The 17,793-nt window shown below is 49.3% G+C and overlaps 2 protein-coding genes across 2 annotated transcripts; both read right to left on the reverse strand.

The window, feature by feature from the left end:
• Positions 1-242: 242 nt before the first annotated feature.
• On the reverse strand, positions 243-2,537 carry LOC114615267 (serine protease 29-like). Its single transcript, XM_028761000.1, has 5 exons — positions 2,477-2,537; positions 2,147-2,327; positions 1,749-2,008; positions 769-935; positions 243-689 (listed from the first exon to the last, which is right to left on the reverse strand). Exons 1-5 carry the CDS (start codon positions 2,535-2,537, stop codon positions 525-527), a joined length of 834 nt encoding a protein of 277 aa, XP_028616833.1. The 3' UTR covers positions 243-524.
• Positions 2,538-8,826: 6,289 nt separating this feature from the next.
• On the reverse strand, positions 8,827-12,290 carry LOC114615274 (serine protease 29). The gene is made up of 6 exons (XM_028761006.1): positions 12,136-12,290; positions 10,666-10,726; positions 10,333-10,513; positions 9,893-10,158; positions 9,192-9,358; positions 8,827-9,111 (listed from the first exon to the last, which is right to left on the reverse strand). The coding sequence occupies exons 2-6, from the start codon at positions 10,724-10,726 to the stop codon at positions 8,947-8,949; spliced, it is 840 nt and encodes a 279-aa protein (XP_028616839.1). The 5' UTR covers positions 12,136-12,290; the 3' UTR covers positions 8,827-8,946.
• Between the last annotated feature and the right edge of the window lie 5,503 nt (positions 12,291-17,793).

The following is a 17,793-nucleotide window of genomic DNA, read 5'->3' on the forward strand; positions in this document are numbered from 1 at the left end:
GAACTCCCCTGACCCCAAACTCTTCGTGTGCAATATGGCCACTCCTGGACTCCAAGTACATTAGGGATGCCAAGATAGTAAAGCCCAATAGTGACTATCTGGACACCCATCCAGGACAAGGACACAGAGCACAAACAAGTTTAGCAGCACAAGAAGATAGTTCTCTCAGTGTATGGTAAACCACACCTGTGGGCATCTTTTCCAAAGAGAAGGAAATGTAAAACTCACACAGGATCCTGAACTTAAGTGTGCACACGACCTTTATTAAGGACAGCCAGAAGCAAATGTTACTCGGTACCTTCATCAGCTGCATGCATAGAAAGCCTCCATTCCTCTCCACCTCCCGTCAAGCTAAGAGCACCCACCCTGCTGGCCATCGTCCCTGCTTTCTTTGCTGGGTCAGGGATGTCCAGACTCCCAGAAGGCCAGAGGACAGGACAGGTTTGGAATAATGGGCAAAGGCTGAAGCAATGGGCACTGAGAGACTCATCTTCTGACGACCAGCATGAGGCCAGCAGCTGGGCTCAGGGGAACCTCTGTGTCTGCTGTTTGATCCAGGGCAGGAAGGACTGCACACGTGCATAGACCCCAGGGATGTCCTTCAGGCCACAGCCATAGCCCCAGCTCACCACTCCCACCAATTTCCAGGAGCCTGCTACGCTGCAGACCAGGGGGCCACCTGAGTCACCCTATCAGAGGAAGTAGCATCAGTGGATGTTGGCCTGAAGTGGGATAAGGGACAAGAAGGAGGAAGTCAACTGAACTCACATAGCATGTCCCATGGCCCACACTGCTGGCACACAGCATGTCATCTTGGATGAATCTGTGGTCCTGGTGGTGGTGCCTGGTGGCATTATGGTACAACTGCTCACAGATGACATTATCCACTATCTGCACCTGAACCTGCTGCAGGCGGTAGGGAGGGGGCAGCGATGCTGGGGAGAAAGGAAGTAGGGTTGGTAGTATATAGAACCTAACCTACCGTACCAACTCATCCTGGGGACTGAGAATACATCCATCCCTACCCAAATCCAACCCTGGAACAGTGTATATAGAAGACACACATCTGCAAGATCCATGCTCAGCTCTGACATTTAGGAGGCTAAAGATGGTTCCTATGTGCTTATAGGGGCCAGTGAGATGGGTCAGTTGATGAAGGTGCTTGCAGCCAAGTCTGAAGACCTGAGTTCATCTCCAGGGACACATATGATAGAAGAAGAGAACAGATTCCTGAACGTTGCCTCCTGACCTCCACATGAATGTTATAACAAAGCATGGCATGCCCTCTAAGTGCATACATAAATAATGTAGCCAAATCTATCAGCCTGCAGCTCCAGAGCTGAAAAGAGAGGAGTCAGATGTTCTAGTATTTCCAAAAGAGAAGAGGAAAAAAGGAGGAGGAGGAGGGGGAGGAGGAGGAGGAGGAAGAGGAAAAAGAAGAGGAAGAGGGAGCACAGAGTGGAATAGGAATGAGGAAGAGGAGGAAGAGGGATCAGAGAGAGGAATAGGAAGGGCCTTTGCCCCTCGGAGTCTTGGGTTCTGGGCCTGGCCATGCTTTCGGCCTCAGGTACAGAGCTCTGACTGACAGACATCTTGAGTATCTGGAGAAAAGCAGCCAGAGGTGCTCTGTATTCACCAACATTCTCTTCCTTCCCTGGATTCTGTTCCCTAGAACCTCAGTGTCACCCAGCAGGGATCCTCAGATGACAAGTTTGCTCCCACAGCCCGATTCTTTTCTTGATACATACCGTGAATGCGCACCATGCCCCAGCCAGTCACCAAGCATTTTGAGTTGACCTCAAGAGACCCAGAGATCAGCTTGACAGGCTTGATGTTAGCAGAACGGTTCAAGGGTTTCTCCAGCTTAAGCAGAGCCACATCTGAGCCCAGGACACCCTGCACGTAGTCCTGGTGGATGATCATCTGGCTCACACTCAGCAGCTTCTTGCCCCCATAGAGGTACACATCCCCAGCATGAATGCGGAAGGCTGACGGGTCCGCATTTCTCCTGGGGTCAGAAAGAGGCTGTGGCTACATATTCTAGGTACTTGGGGGAAGTTCTTCTGGACAGAATCAAGTGAACCCCATGCTGGTCTCCCTGATTCACCCCACATCCTACCCAGCACTAGATGACAAAGGAACTCACTCATGAATGCAGTGGGCAGCAGTCAGCACCCACTGTGGGTGGATGATGGAGCCCCCGCAGATGTGGATCCAGGAAGTCAAGTAATAGTTGTACTTCCTCAGGCTGACCTGCCAAGGCCACTTCCCCTGTGGGGCATTACGGCCCCCCACGATGCCCACCAGCACATCATCAGGGACAGGTGCTGCAAGCAAAAGGTAAGATCAGGAGCCCAGTGCTCAGCCTAACACTCACGCTGGGCGCTGGGGCAGACAGAGCAGAACATGCATGTGTCCACAGAGGAACACAGCTGTCTGGAGCCTGTGTAGAAGGTGGCATGGAGAGAGGGCTCACCTGAACTCCCAGCAACGGAGCATCCAAGAAAGAAGAGAGTCAGGCCCAGCCGGCTCAACATCTGTAAAGAGAAACAGAGAGTGCAGCAGGAGCTGGGCTAGCTTCCATCAGGATGGAGAAGGCTGGAGACCCTTCGTGGATCTGGGAGAGGATGCAAGCATGGAAGGGCATGGAGGAAGCTGGGCTTGCCTGGGCTGGGATGGAGAAGCTTGCCTCCCAGAGTTCACTGAGGGCATCTAGAAGGGAAGAGGGTGATGCCCTTACCATGCCAGGTCTCTGTAGCTCCCTCCCTGCCAGAGCCTCTCAGTCCTTTATCCTTGAGCCCCAGGAAGTGGGCAGAGGCTTGACCAAGTCTGTCACTTCAAGGAGGGGCTGGAAGGAAGTGGCATTTAACCTCAGACAGGGACTGTTGGGAACTATGTCCTTCCCTGGTCCAGTTACCCAGAATAGAGTCATAGGAATGTCACTGTCTGCTCGAAGCAGCATCATGGGGAGGTTTGGAGGAAGAAGGTTACAGCCTATCCTGGTGCTAGTGCTAACTCATCCCATGAGGGGCCAGGGAAAAGAACCCTCTCCAGATGTATAGGTGACACTCAGACCCAGGTAAACCAGCTCCCCCTTGCCAGATGCAGAGCCACGATATTGACATCACAGAGAAGCTTCTGCCCAGGGCTCCACGTCCGGGCCTACAGTGACCAGAACATAGGCTTCAAATATACTTCACAAAAACTAGCTGAATGGCTGAGAACCTTACCACTGTGGACACCCATAGGCAGAGCTTACAGCGCTGAATACAGGACCCATTCTCTAGGACCTGTGGGAGACTGAGGCCCATGGATCCCAAAGTGTGCCAGCAATTCCCACACTCCACATCCCTGGCCACAGCACTTCAGTCTTGGGTTTCCCTCCAGAAATCTTAGTGTCAGATATGCGCTGGAGCCACCATGGGCCCTGGCTGAACTCTCCCCCCATTTGTGGCCAGCCTATGTGTGTTGGGGGTGGGAGGAATCTCATGTAGTCCAAGATGACCTCAAGCTCATTATGTAGCCTAGGATAACCTTGAACTTCTGATTCTCCTTTCTCTCCCTCTTTACCTCCCAAGTACCGGGATTACAGGTGTGCACCCCCATGCCTGTTTCTATGCAATGCTGGAGCCTCATGCAGTTTAGACATGTAGTCTACCACCCCCAGACTCCTGCAGTCCTTTTACCTACAGGGTTGTGTTAGCTTTGGAACACTGGGGAAAGCTAAGCTCTAAGACCAGAGTGAGCTTTAGGGTTGCAGACAGTGCTAGTGGAATAGCATACATGGTCACTCAGGGCTGGCTGTATCTGGGACTGTGGAGGAATCGAGGGAGATGTACATCTGGCCTCAGGTCCTGGTCCAGTGAGAGCCAGCCCTGAGAGGCTGAGATAAGTATACAGAGCAGCTACCTGTGCATGGGGACAGTGTGAGTTCCGAGGCCCCAGGATAAGTCAGGGTACTTTGAGGGAACCGTGTAAGCCTAGTATCAGGGCATAAAATTCTGGTTCTGTGACCTTTGCGTAGGTGGCAAGGCTAGGAGGGACTGTGGTTCGGACTCTCAGCCTGAGGGAAAGTCTAGTGTGAAATGTGAATGAACCATCACTACAGGAACAGCAGGCTGGGTGTCATGGCCACATCTTCAAATCAAAGCAGAGGCAGGTGGATCTCTGTGAGTTTAAGGCCAGTCTGGCCTAAATAGTAAGCTCCAAGCTAGTTGAGACTACATAGTGAGACCCTATCTCAAAAAACAACACTAAACAAGACCAGGAATGGCAGAGGGAGAGATATGTTCTCTCAGACAAGGGATATCAATCTGGACAGCTGCATGGGGCACAGACAGGAAGTAAGTGAAGGGTTGGGCCCTTTACATTTTCCAAGAACCTAGCAAAGCCTAAAGAGTGACCTAAGGGCTCACTCAGGGGAAACCATCTCCTGCTCCCTGTGGCATTGCAAGCCCAGGGTGCCTTATCTGTGTGAGATCACCTGAGGCCCCTCATTGGTGGTCCTGATGTTGCTGTTGGGCAACAAGACCTAGAGATAGGATACCTGGCCACTCTGATAGAGGCAGGACCAGGCCACCATGAATGAGCACATCCGTGATAGAATCAGAGAGAACTAGGGACCATGTGAGCTGAGGCAAGTAACCGTTAGCTCAGGAGCCACAACCTAGCCAGTGAGAGGTCCTGTCGAACTTCTGGGGTCAGGGATGCTGTTAGGGAACGGATGTGGTTGCCCAGGGATGGTGTTGCAAGAGGGAGAGCTGGGATGAGGTACCAGCACTTGGGTATCACTGTTTCAGAGTAAAACGACCAGAGTCCTTGGGACACTTGAACTACAGCTGATAAGAGTCACAGACAACATTTTTTCAACATCCCCAGGTATATCCCAGTCTGTGTATGAGAGGAATATAGATTAGTGATGAACCAACTCCTAGGTTAGGTACAATACTTTCCCAAGACCTGAAAAGTCCTCCTCTTCAGTTCTGGGTGATCCAGGGAGAAATCTCCATTGTCCACGTGGACAGATTTGCTTAGTCACATGTAATGTTGGTTGGTTACCAGCATCCTCAGGATGAAGTTGAAGGAGCAGGAAAAATCAAGGTCCCTGATGATGGGTCTGTGGATAGCCCTGGCTATCATTGGAGAATCCCTTGATGCAAATTCAGGCTGAGCCTTGAGAAGATGGAAAGTTGGCCTGGGAGTCAGGGACCGAACATGATGTCTCTGGGACTGAGAAGAAGAGCTGGAGATAAGGAAGAAGCCAGGTGCTTGGGTCATTCTGTCTTGACAACTCTACCTCACATAGGAGAGTATCTCCCTGCATTGATCTGCTGGTCTTGAGTGCCCAAGGTCACACTTGTCCTGGTCTCTTCTCATGGGATCAGACCCAGAGGTGAGTAGGAGGAGAGGTCCAGGGTTAGCATTCCTGCCTGGTCCCCAGCCTATCTGCTGCTGTGTGTATCCTTAGGGAAACCACTGTCTCCATGGTTCTTAACCTGGAGTTCAGAGGCAATCTCACCTGCCTTGGGAGAAAGGAGCTGCTCCCAGTGAGTGTCCCTAGGGAAAGGTCCCAGGAGCTATTATTGGTCATTAGTTTCCAAAAGTAAGTTTACCAAGAACATTCCAGAAAGGGTTCTGGCAGTAATGGAATCCTGAAAGGCTTATGTACCCAGAGGTTGCATTAGGGACCAGCCAGTTGTATATTCATAATAGCACCCGTCAAGGGCCTCAGATCTGAGAGTGACCAGGCTGGGCTGAAACATCTCTGTGCAGACTGCCCCAGGACTCAATTATGATTTTCTCCATTTAATTTTCTTGTCTTTTACACTTAATCATCTCATCTTTTAAAGAGCACTTTGCTATTTAAAAAGCAATGATGTCAGTCTGGGGGCATAACTCAATGGCAGAGTGCTTGTGTGCTGTGCACAAGAGTATTGTTTCAATCAGCACTGTAGCAGAAAAAAACACCCAAGCAACAGTGTCCATTAATGAAAACCCATCTGATTCCTTGTTTTAAAGATAATGACAGGGCCTGAACTATTTGCAAGGAAGTAGAACAACTCCAGCTGTCACACAACCACCTTCTAAGTGTGTGCCCTGCTAGGCACTGTCCCACGGGCACTAACTCTCCTTGCCCCAGGCTACCCATGCAGGGGACACTACACTGGGAGCTTTCCAGGGTATGAGGAGAAGGACCCACGTGGGCATGTAGCAGAGGACATGGTGCCTGCTAAGTCTGGAGAAGATTCGTCCACAGACCTGGTACTCCATTCTCTGAGAGTGACTGCCAGGGCCCTTGCAGGGGAAAACCACTACCGCATCATCAGCAAGAACTGTGGGGACAAAGCCCCTTCCTAGGAGCAGGAGGGAGGTTACAGCAGGAATGTCACTGGGATACCTTCTCTGGAAGCCAGTGTCATCCTGTAGACGAGTGATTCTCAGCCTTCCTAACAGTGCCACCCTTTAATACAGTTCCTCATGTGTGATGACCCCTCCCTGACCCTCAACCATGAAACTATTTCCATTGCTACTTTATAACTGTAATGTTGCTACTGTTACGAACTGTAATGTAAATATCATTGTTTTCCAATTGTCTTACCTGACCTCACAGGTTGAGAACAGCTGCTACAGAGGAAGGTGAGACAGGATTACCTCCCCACCTCCTCCAGAGTTTATCAAGTGTGGTCAACTTTCTGAGCTTCCTGGCCAGTGCTGCTCAATGAAACTTGGTAAGAAGTAGCAGGTACCCATGGGAACTAATGTAGCTTGTACCTTTTCCCAAGCCCTTAGGAAGCCACAAGTTTGAGGCTGGTATGGCCTGCCTAATGAATTTCAGGCCAGCCAAGGCCTACATAGCAAGATCCTGGCTCAGGGGATTAGGGGGAAGAGCCAGCTGAGATGAGGAAAATAGCTAGTTCTTAAGCCCGACAACATTGTTAGAAGGAAGGAACTGACTCCTGTAAGTTGTCCTCTGAAGGGTGCAACCTATGCACCCTTCTTCCCCCTACACACCACACACACACACACACACACACACACACACACACACATCCGTGACCACTAGCTTTGGGGCAGACTGAGGGACTATTTCTGTACCCTGATAGGTAGGCTAGCGGGGACATATGCTTACATGTTCTTCTGAAGGGCATCAGAACACCTTTAGTATGGTCTCTGACACCTAGAGGTGCTGACAAGTACTGGCTCCCTGTTCCAGATCTTAGCATCCCTATGATCCGCACAGAAATACTTCAAGAGAAACCGACTGCCACAGCAGGAGTGGGCATCCAATGCCACACAGAGCAAAGCTGGGCACGGACTTTGGCCTCAAAAAGCCCACTGATCACATTCCTCTAGCCCTGGCTTCCAGTGTGTCACAGACAGACAAGACCTGGGGTCCCAGTGACACTAGAAGGGTCTCAAGCACAGGTTATGGGGAATCAGACTCTTCATTAGTCAGAGGAACCACTGCCCCAGAGCCCTGACCACCTTATCTTCTCAGCAGCCTGAGGACCCATTCCTCACACCCAGGAAGCAGGCACTGCAAGAGAAAGGGCTGGGTCAATCCATTTCCAGCATCCTGGGAGCATTAGATAGCCATGGTCCAGAGACTCCAGGTTCTGCTAACTTTGCCCTCTGAGCCTGAAGCAGTGTCATCCAGGTTGTGAGGTACTGAAAAGCCTTTACCTTCCACTCTCCCTGTCTGAGGAGGTGCTGGAAGCATCAGACAGATCTTACTCTTAGTGGACTGTGTTGGAGAAATATGGGTGCCTGTGTGCGTGTGCTTGCATGTGCGTGTGTGTGTGTGTGTGTGTGTGTGTGTGTGTGTGTGTGTCGTTAGCTGTAGCACTATCCTGACGCCTGTGGGAGCCATGGGAACCAGGTAACTACCAGTCTCCATGAGGGACCACCTCTATCTCATTGCTCTGCCCAGCTACAGGCAAGAAAGGGAAAAAAACATAATAAAGGCGCCCGCTTCCCTTCGGAAGAACAGAGGCTGGACCTGCTGGGAGCTCCACAGGACCTCAGATCTCCCCCACAATCCTGATTTCCCCCTCCAGAGTCAGCAGAGCCCCAGTTGGAGCCTCTTCCAACCCCACTCGACCCCTGACCCCAGCATCTTGAGATGAATCTGTCTGAGGTTAGCACTAGTCAGGTACCTCCCATCTCCTACACAGCACAAAGGTCAGTGCCAATCACTGCCCTAGGCACCTAATGACCTCTGCAGACTGTCAGCTCCTAGGTGGAGGCTTGGGATGAGAGGACAGCCCTGTTTGAGTCTGAGGTCTGCTGCTCACAGTGAAGAGTTAGTCAGTCCCTCCCCACCATGCACTCAGGGTCAGAACTGCCCTATGAGGAAGGCTGTGTAGCCACTGGTCCTCACCCTGTACGTTAAACAGCTGCCCCTGTGCATAGCTCAAGGTAACAGCCCAAGCCATGCAGGTAACCTTAGCCACACTGGGTGTCTGAATCTACAGAGTCCCAGAATACCTAAGTGTGGTACAGACCACAATGCAGCGGTCTTCTGGCCCCATGATGACATTGATGAGGGTCAGGGTATCATTGTCCTGAGGAGGGAAACCTGGGACTGTTACCCTTCCTACCACAATGTCACCACATCCAGGTTCCAGGATGCTATAGGGATGCTAGGTGCTTAGGAGACACCAGTCAGGGTGTCTGGGGATCAAAGACAAGGACACAGTGCAGACCTGTCTGAGCCCCACCTTTGGTGAGTTCAAGCCTTGGTTTCCTGATTTAGAAAACCATTAAAACAGCATCCATAGGTGTTTCCAGTAGAGATAAGTAGATTTGTATTCACACCAAAACATCTTGAACATGAATGTGCAGCACATCTTTATTTAGGAAGCCAGGAAACAGAGCCTAAACCTCTGGAATCGTGACCAAAGCTCACCCATCCTCAGCTGACCACCATGAGGCCAGCAGCTGGGCTCAGGAGAACCTCTGTATCTGCTGAGTGATCCAGGGCAGGAAGGACTGCACACGTGCGTAGACCCCAGGGATGTCCTTCAGGGCACAGCCATAGCCCCAGCTCACCACTCCCACCAGGGTCCATGAGCCTGTCACATTGCAGACCAGAGGGCCACCTGAGTCACCCTGGAAGAAAAAGGAGCTCTGATGGTTACTAGTCTTGATGTGGGAATGGAGACAGAGAGGAGGAGGTAAGGAGGACTCACATAGCAGGAGTCTTGGCCCTGGCTGCCTGCGCATAACATGTCCTGTAGGATCAGTCTCCGGTCACCATGGTGGTGCCTGGTGGCATTGTGGTACAGCTCCTCACAAAGATCATTGTCCACTATTTTTACCTGCACCTGCTGCAGGCGGTAGGGTGGAGGCAGTGATCCTGAGGAAAAGAGAGCTGTGGCTGGCTGGTGATACAGAGGTCCCCCACCTATCCCACAATCCTACTGCTCCATCTGGGGATACAGGGAAGGAGCATCTCCAGCATAGCTCCATCCCTGTCCAGGTCCAGCTCCCTCCCTGATCTCAGGATCATCCTCCTGGAAAAGAATGTGTAGATGCTAGTCCGAAAGGCCCATGTCTACCTGTGAGTTCTAGGATGTCTACAAATGGATTCTGTCTGCTTGCCTGTCAAGGACCAAAAAAGTGGATTTTTTTCTAATATTTTCTCCAAATCACTTTATTATTAGTTGGAAAGTAAGAACCAACTGTTCCACCTCAGAGTTGTAGATTCTGGACCCTGCTGTGTCACTGGCCTCAGGTACACAGACTCTGATGGACAGCATGAATCGCTTGGTGATGTAGCCAGTCATGTTGGTCGGTGACTCCCTTTGCTCCCAGGCCCTTGGTACCACCCACCAGGAATCCTCAGGTGGCCAGTTTGTTCCCACAGCTCAAATTCTTCCCCAGTACTTACTGTACATGCTCACTGCACCCCAGCCGGTCACCCAGCATACATCCTTCTTGGTGACCTCAAGAGACTCAGAGGACAGCTTGACTGGCTTGATGTTAGGAAAGGGTTGTACAGGCTCTGCCAACTGAAGCAGAGCCACATCCGAACTCAGGCCAACATGGACAAAGTCTGGGTGGACAATGACCCGCCTCACTTTCAGAAGCTCCTTGCCCCCATAAAGGTACACCTCCCCAGCGTGGATCCGAAAGGCTGATGGGTCAGCATCTCTCCTGAGGTCAGAAAGAGGCTGTGACAGACTATAGGGAAGTCTAGCACCATAGGGGAGTTCTCCACAGTCCTGGACAGAATCAACTAGAACCCAGGCCTTTAGACCAGTCTCTCTTGGTCCAGACTTTCTGATTCACCCCACATCCTACCCAGCACTAGATGACAAAGGAACTCACTCATGAATGCAGTGGGCAGCAGTCAGCACCCACTGTGGGTGGATGATGGAGCCCCCACAGATGTGGACCCAGAAAGCCCAATAGTATCTGTAGATCCTCAGGCTGACCTGCCATGGCCACTTCCCCTGTGGGGCACTATGGCCCCCCACGATTCCCACCAGCACACCCTCAGGGACAGGTGCTGCAAGCAAGAGGTAAGAAGGTCAGGGGGCCAGTGCTCAGTCTGCCACCCACACTGGGGCAGACAGGTCACACACATATCTCCATGATGCTGGGAACAGAGCTGCTCAGAGCCTCTGTAGAATACAGGGAGTGCAGGGGAGAAGGACTCACCTGGGGTTCCAGCAATGGAGCACCCAAGAAAGAAGAGGGTCAGGCACAGCTGGCTCAGCATCTGTATATTGAGACAAGGGTGAGGAGTCAGAGGGGCCTGGGGGTAGCCCAGATGGGGATGGAGAGGTCTGGAGCCTCTGCATAATTCTGGGCAAAGATAGAAGCATGGAGAGGTCTAGGCTTGCCCAGGTTGGGATGGAGATGATTGAAATCCAAAACCAGTTAGCGACATCTGGGAAAGGAGGGGATGTGCCCTTACCCTGCCAGGTCTCTGCAACTTCCTCCTGTTTAGGCCTCTCAAGCCCCTTTATCCTCAAGCCCCAGGAAGTGGGCAGGGGCCTTGGCCAGGCCTCTACATGGAGGAAGAGGCATTTGACTTCAGAAAGATGGAGGGGGATGTTGACCCATGCTCAGGGACCTGAAGTCCTTTGTTAACAAGGTTACATGGGTATCACTACCTGCTTGCAGTAGCATCACCAGGAATGTCAGGAAGAGAAGGGCTGTGCCTCAGGCTGGTATCTCAGAAGTACCAGATATCCCTGGCACCACCTGTGTTTTATGGGTGAGACAATCCCTCATCCATCCAGTGAACTCTGAGACAATGTGGAGCAGATCCCCCATGCTGGGAACATATAGCCATACCCCAACACATGTCAATGGGAGCTTCGGGCCTATGTTTCCTCTGCTGGACCTGCAGTGTTCAGCACCATAGTGTCCTGAGGAGACTGCCCTCAGGGCATTCTGGGAGGATATCTTCACTACCTCCATGGGCAGCAGAGGTTTAAGAACCCAGTGATGGTCAGGCACACCCACAGCCCAGGCTTGTGGCTGCTGTGACTAACTTTACTGTCAAATCTGAGAACAGATGCCTACAGTAGGCCAAGCCAAGGGCTCCTGTTTGGGGACCACATATACAGCACTTGCCTGAAGCCATATTCTGGCTGCTAGTGTCTTGAGGTGGGTGAGTGGCGCTGCAAGAATCCCAGGGGACCTCTGCACTCGAGGACAAGCCATGTATCTGTTCCACTCCTAGCTCTACAATGGAATTTGTTGCCCTAGGGTAAAAGGGACACCTAGCTAGCCAGATCTGGATGCTCTATGCCCCTAACAGAAACTCACATGCCACCTGAGTCCCATGCCCAGCTCAGCACTTCACAGTCAGGGGAGACATCCGACAGCATCTGTGGGCATTTCTGGTTTAAAGCCTGTGGAGACACCGCTGGCACACACACACACACATACATACGCACACACAACTAGGCAGAAGTCAGCAGTCTGGCCACAAACACATCCCATCCCACCCATCTTGTGGCCAACACAAGGATGCCAAAGAAGCTTCTAGACCTCAGCTGAGAAACTGTCAGTAAAGCTCCTTGCAGTGTCCTTACTGTCCACGTAAGAGGATCAGACACCCACTGTCCCCTCCATAGGGGCTGTTAGAAGTGGCTCAGAGCCAAGCTGGGGACTCACCTTGGCTCCAGAAACACCAGGTTCTCTCCTATGAGAACCACTCACAGGGTGTTTGTGAGACGCCCCCCAAACAGGTGGATGCACCCAGATTGCCTATGGCACAGGTTTTTGGAGACTCGGTGACAGTCGTATATCTCAGGTGGGAGCAAGACAGACAATTCTCACACCCCTGAGCAGGAGGAAGGGTATATATGCTAAGCTAGACAAAGTGACCCACAACTACGTCAAGCCTGAACCCTGAATCCTGCTTCCTCAAACACTATTAGCAAGTCCAACGTCAGCAAAAAGACAATGTGAGCATGAGAGCCTGACGGAACTGCTCGGATGACTCATAACGACAGAGTCGGGCCGCCATTATCACAGTCAGTGATAGGATCAGAAAGAACCAGGTGCAACTGTTAGCAAAGGGGCGATAGACACCAATGAGAGGGTCCTGACCAGGTTCTGGGCTCAGGGATGCCGTTAGAAGGATGTGGCTACCCAGAGCTTCTGTTGCAAGAAGGGATGTTGGGCAGAGGCTGGGACAAGGGGAACGCACTGGGGTACCAGGGTCTCAGAACAAAGGGTCCACCCAGGAGTAGTGGAAAGGCAGACTCATGTTTTCCATGTGCTCTGCTGCATCTCAGACCTAGGGAGAGGAAGAACATAGATCAGTGATAAACTTAGTGTTGGGTAAGGTACTTTTGAAAGGTGTGAAATGTCAAACCGGGGATGAGGAGTTAGATGCGCCCCTGACCGGATAGGGAGGGGGCACCACTAGGTAATAAAGGGAGCAAGGGGGCTAGAGAGATGACTCAGCCGTTAAGATCACTTGCTGTTCTCACGGAAGTCCTGGTTCAATTCCAAGCACCCATGTGAGCAGCTCAGAATCACCTGTAACTCCAGCTCCTAGGTTCTCAACACCCCTGGCATCTTGGGTATCTTCACATGTACAAATCTATACACAGACCACACACATAATTAAAAATAATAAAAAATAAATCTTGAAAAAGAAAAAGCAAACTTCCAATATGGCACAAGTCCGGCTTCTTCCTCACCCCCCTGGCCTGAGACAAAAGCCTGGCAGATTAAAACAAATGTTTGGTGAGGCCTTTTCTCCTGCCAGGAGAGCTCCAGTCCTGACAAGTTGAAGGTGTGTCTGATAGGGATATTGTTAGTGAGAATTCCTAGAAAGAAGCTGTGTCTGCAAAGACCGACTAACTGACTGACTGACTGATTAAAATTACAGTGATATGGGGAAGTTGGAATGTTGCAGGTGCAGAAGCTAATTATCTTATCTTGAGCCAGCTTTGGCCCCCAGAACAGCCTCCTTACCCACCTCTATGTCTGAACTAGCATCCTGTGACTAATAAATTTAAAAAAAAATAATCTTTGGAATCTGGAGCTGGAGAGCTAGCTTAAATGTTAAGAGCACTGGCTGCTCTTCCAGAGTTCCTGAGTTCAATTCCCAGCAACCACATGGTAGCTCACAACCATCTGTAATGGGATCTGATGCCCGCTTCTGGTGTACTCACCATCCTCTTCAGTGACAGTGTATTGTGTATTCACATACATGAAATAAATAAATCTTTATTAAAAAAAAAAGAATCTTTGGATCTAGGGCTTTAGTCCCAGCACTCAGGAGGCAGAGACAGGAGAATCTCTGTGGGTTCAAGGCCAGCCTGGTCTACAGATCAAGTCCAGGACAACCAGGGCTACACAGAGAAACCTTGTCTTTAAAACAAAAACCCCAGCATTTTTGGAATCTATTACCTTAACAAACCACTAGCTTCTAACAACCCCAAAGCTAAGAATGTCATCAGAAAAGCCTCCTCCAAAGCCCCCCAAACCCCCCCAAACCCCTCCAAAGCCCCCCCAACCTCCCCCATCTTGCTGTAACCACTTCTCTGGTGTTCCTCCCACCAAAGCTTTATTGTGGTTGTTGTTTTGTTTTGTTTTGTTTTGTTTGTCCTTGGTTTTTCAAGACATGGTTTCTCTGTGTAGCCCTGGCTGTCCTGGAATTCACTCTGTCGACTAGGCTGGCCTCAAACTCACAGAGATCTCCCTGCCTCTGCCTCCCAAATGCTGGAGTTAAAGGTGTGCACCACCACACCAGGCTGGGAAGTGGCGCACCTCAGGCTTTTGTTAGTCCCACCAAACAAGAGTAAAGAGCATTACCCAAATTCCTTGGTCAAATTATACAAGCTTTGTATTCTTTCAGACAGGGCTATCTTCCAAAAGCAGTGTTTGAGAAAATAGCATTGAACACAGGAGAAGGTAGAGTTTATATCAGTCCCAAAACTGCTGGGGAGGGGAGGTTGTTGAGGGATTTCCAGAGGAATTTTAGTTACAAAGGAACTTGGCTAAACATTTGAGAATTATTTTGGCAGGGTGGAAGTCAGGGTGCAGGGTGTCAAATTCCCGAAAAGGGGTCAAGACCTGGTCAGATTTCAGTTTTAGAGAAAATAGGAAGGAATTTATTTGACCTTGTAATAAAATGGCTTCTAATCTTAAGGTGGAGTCAGGCTAGTTCATCATTTCACCTTCCTGTTTGTCTTTGGATGCTTTTGAGCAATTTTGTTGTTGTTGTTGTTGTTGTTGTTGCTGCTGCTGCTGCTGCTGATGCTGCTTACCTGCTTGCTTTTGTTGTTGTTTTGTGACATGGTCTCAGTGTGTAGTCTTGGCTAGCCTAGAATTCTCTAGTAGACCAGGTTGACCTCAGACTCATAAGAATCCATATACCTCTGCCTTCCAAGTGCTAGGATTAAAGTCAGGTGCCACCATACCCAGATCAATTTGAGGCTCTTTTAAAACATTTGAAGTAGTCGCCATTGGTACCTGCCTTTCTCTTTTTGTGCCCTTGAACAATATTGGGGTATCATTGTTAAATAGAGAAACATGGTATCCACATGGTGAAAGAGAGAAAGTTGTCAAAGTCACTGGAACCTGACTGTAATTCAAAGTCAGAGACTGCAGAGATCGGAAGATAGAGTTCTGCCATTCCTGCAGTGAATGGTTTCAGGGAGACATAGTTAGGTCTCTTTTGACTTGGGTTTGCTTTTTCCCATCTACGACCTGTGTAAAGTGGGTCTGTCAGCTCTAGGTGGGCACATGGCTTACCTTTATAGAATGATGAGTCTCTTAAAGGGGCAGGCTCATAGTCTAACAATAATGCCATTTCTAGGACAGGTCTTGTCAGTGTGGAAACAGTTTTAAGCAAATCTGGAGTTCTATTGAACTATTTAGACATCTACCTTGGGGCAGGAAAGGTTTGGGGCTCTCTTGAGCCATCAGGTTCTATCAAAGCAACTGAAATGAGAAACAACGGTTTTGAGATCGGCCATGAAGTATGTAACCATTAAAATATTGGCTTGGCCTATCTGCCAAGGACCGATGCAGACAGGGAGTAGAAACTGCCAAAGAGAGAGAAGTGTGCTACTGTCAACACAGCTGGAAAGACAACAGCATCTACACTCTCCAACACAGAACAGAAAGCCACAGAACTCGGAGTGTGCCCTGCTGGGTTTCGGTCTGGTATTTCCACACTAGGCTCCCATTCCCCCTTTTTGGATGTGAGAACATTGCAGCACAGAGAGATAAAACATTTCTCCACGGCCACAGAGTGAGGAAGGACTTGGGATCCAGTCTGCAATCTGAGTTCTGCAAAATGGTCTATCTATCATCAGAGGAAAAAACGTTTTGTGTATGGTACTGGAGATTGAACTTGGTGCCTTATTCTTCTCAAGCAACTAAGCCACATCCCCGGCCAGAAAAGAATATTTAAAAATAAAATAAGGGCTGGAGAGATGGCTCAGTGGTTAAGAGCACTGACTGTTCTTCCAGAGGTCCTGAGTTCAATTCCCAGCAACTACATGGTGGCTTACAACCACCTGTAATGAGATCTGATGCCCTCTTCTGGAGTGTCTGAGGAAAGTGACAGTGTACTCATATACATAAAATAAATGATTCTTTAAAAAAAAATAAAATAAAATAAAATAAAATTTGAGACCAGCAGTAGTGGTGTATGCCTTTAATCCCAGCACTCTGGAAGCAGAGGCAGGCAGATCTCTGAGTTCAACCACCAGAGTGAGTTCCAGGACAGCCAGGGATACAGAGAGAAACCCTCCATCAAAATAAATTTTTAAAAAACAAACAAATAAATCTAACCCTACATCTTCTTTTCTCTGCTATGTCTCTGTGCTTGTTAAGATGTCATATGAGCTACATGTGAGTTTATTGAAAGAGAGACAGGGACAGCTTACTTAATGTATGATCAACCTATGGGATTGCTTATGGTTTCAGAATACTGCATTTGGAAAATAAGTCTGAGATTCAGGGTTAGAATCTCCATAGTGTGCGTTCTATCTTCTTTGACATTTATTACAGAAAAAGAAAATGAGAGAGAGAGAGAGAGAGAGAGAGAGAGAGAGAGAGAGAGAGAGCGCTAGCTCCAGGAGAGCATAGCCTAAATAGCCTAGTTCAAATCTAACCTAAGCATTCTTATAAAATCCAGTATCTGCACATGCTTTCTCTGTGGTTTGTTCTATGGAGTTTTAATAGCTACTCTTCCCTAAAACTACCTAACGTTAAAGCACATTGACCTATTAACTGGTTTTAAAATGTAACTGTCCTTGTGTGTCTTGTTCTCCTCTGCAAGATAAGTATGTTTCAAGTGATACAGTGATACAGAGTAACCAAGTTCTTATGTCTAAAGCAACATGACAGTTTTGTTTTATTTTGTTGGGCAAGAGGTCTCACAATGTAGCCTTGGCTATCCTGGGACTCACTCTGTAGACTAAGCTGGTCCCAAACTCATAGAGATCCATCTGCCTCTGCCTGCCAAGTTCTGGGATCAAAGGTCTGCACCACACCCAGCTACAAGATGGTTTTTTGTTTCATTTTGTTTTAAGATTTTATTTCCTAGGCCGGACAGTGGTGGCACATGCCTTTAAACCCAGCACTTGAGAGGCAGAGGCAGGCATATTTCTGAGTTTGAGGCGAGCCTGGTCTACAGAGTGAGTTCCAGGACAGCCAGGGCTACACAGAGAAATCCTGTCTCGGAAAACCAAAACCAAAAAAAAAAAAAAATAAGATTTTATTTCCTTTTATTTTATGAGTATGAGTGTTTCACCTGTATGTTAAGTACACCATGTACATATAGTACTCCTAAAGACCAAAGAGGATGTCAGATCCCCTAGAACTAGAGCTAACAATGGTTGTGCTGGGTCCAAAGCAGGCCTCTAAGATGGCTGTGCTGGTGACAGTGTCCTAAACAGAAGGACTCTGATCAGGTGAACAAAAGGATTGTCACTGGGTGAACAGAAACCTAAACTCAGCGTCCCTCAGGAGTCTCAGATGCTGGGTTCTATTTACCAGGAAAGCCATTCCTTCCCTCATCCACCCTGAAGATCAACTACCTCCAGCAGGGACATCTAGTTCCTAATTTACACAGCCTTTAACAGGTCCAAGCCCTCACACCGACTCCCAGGCTGTTCTGGCCTGTGCCTCTCCTCCTGCCACTACCTGTTCTCTTTAATTGACAAGGCTTTCCCCCCTGGCTGCTGTTCTCAGTATGCATTCTCAGTATGTTCTCAGCAAATAAACTTTTCTTTCTCCCAAGGAATGGTCCAGTTTGGCAGTTTCACTGTGCCCTTATGTAAAGTTGTTATCTGCTTTGTA

Source organism: Grammomys surdaster, unplaced genomic scaffold, assembly GCF_004785775.1.
Source record: "Grammomys surdaster isolate TR1022 unplaced genomic scaffold, NIH_TR_1.0 126612, whole genome shotgun sequence".
NCBI lineage: Eukaryota > Metazoa > Chordata > Mammalia > Rodentia > Muridae > Grammomys > Grammomys surdaster.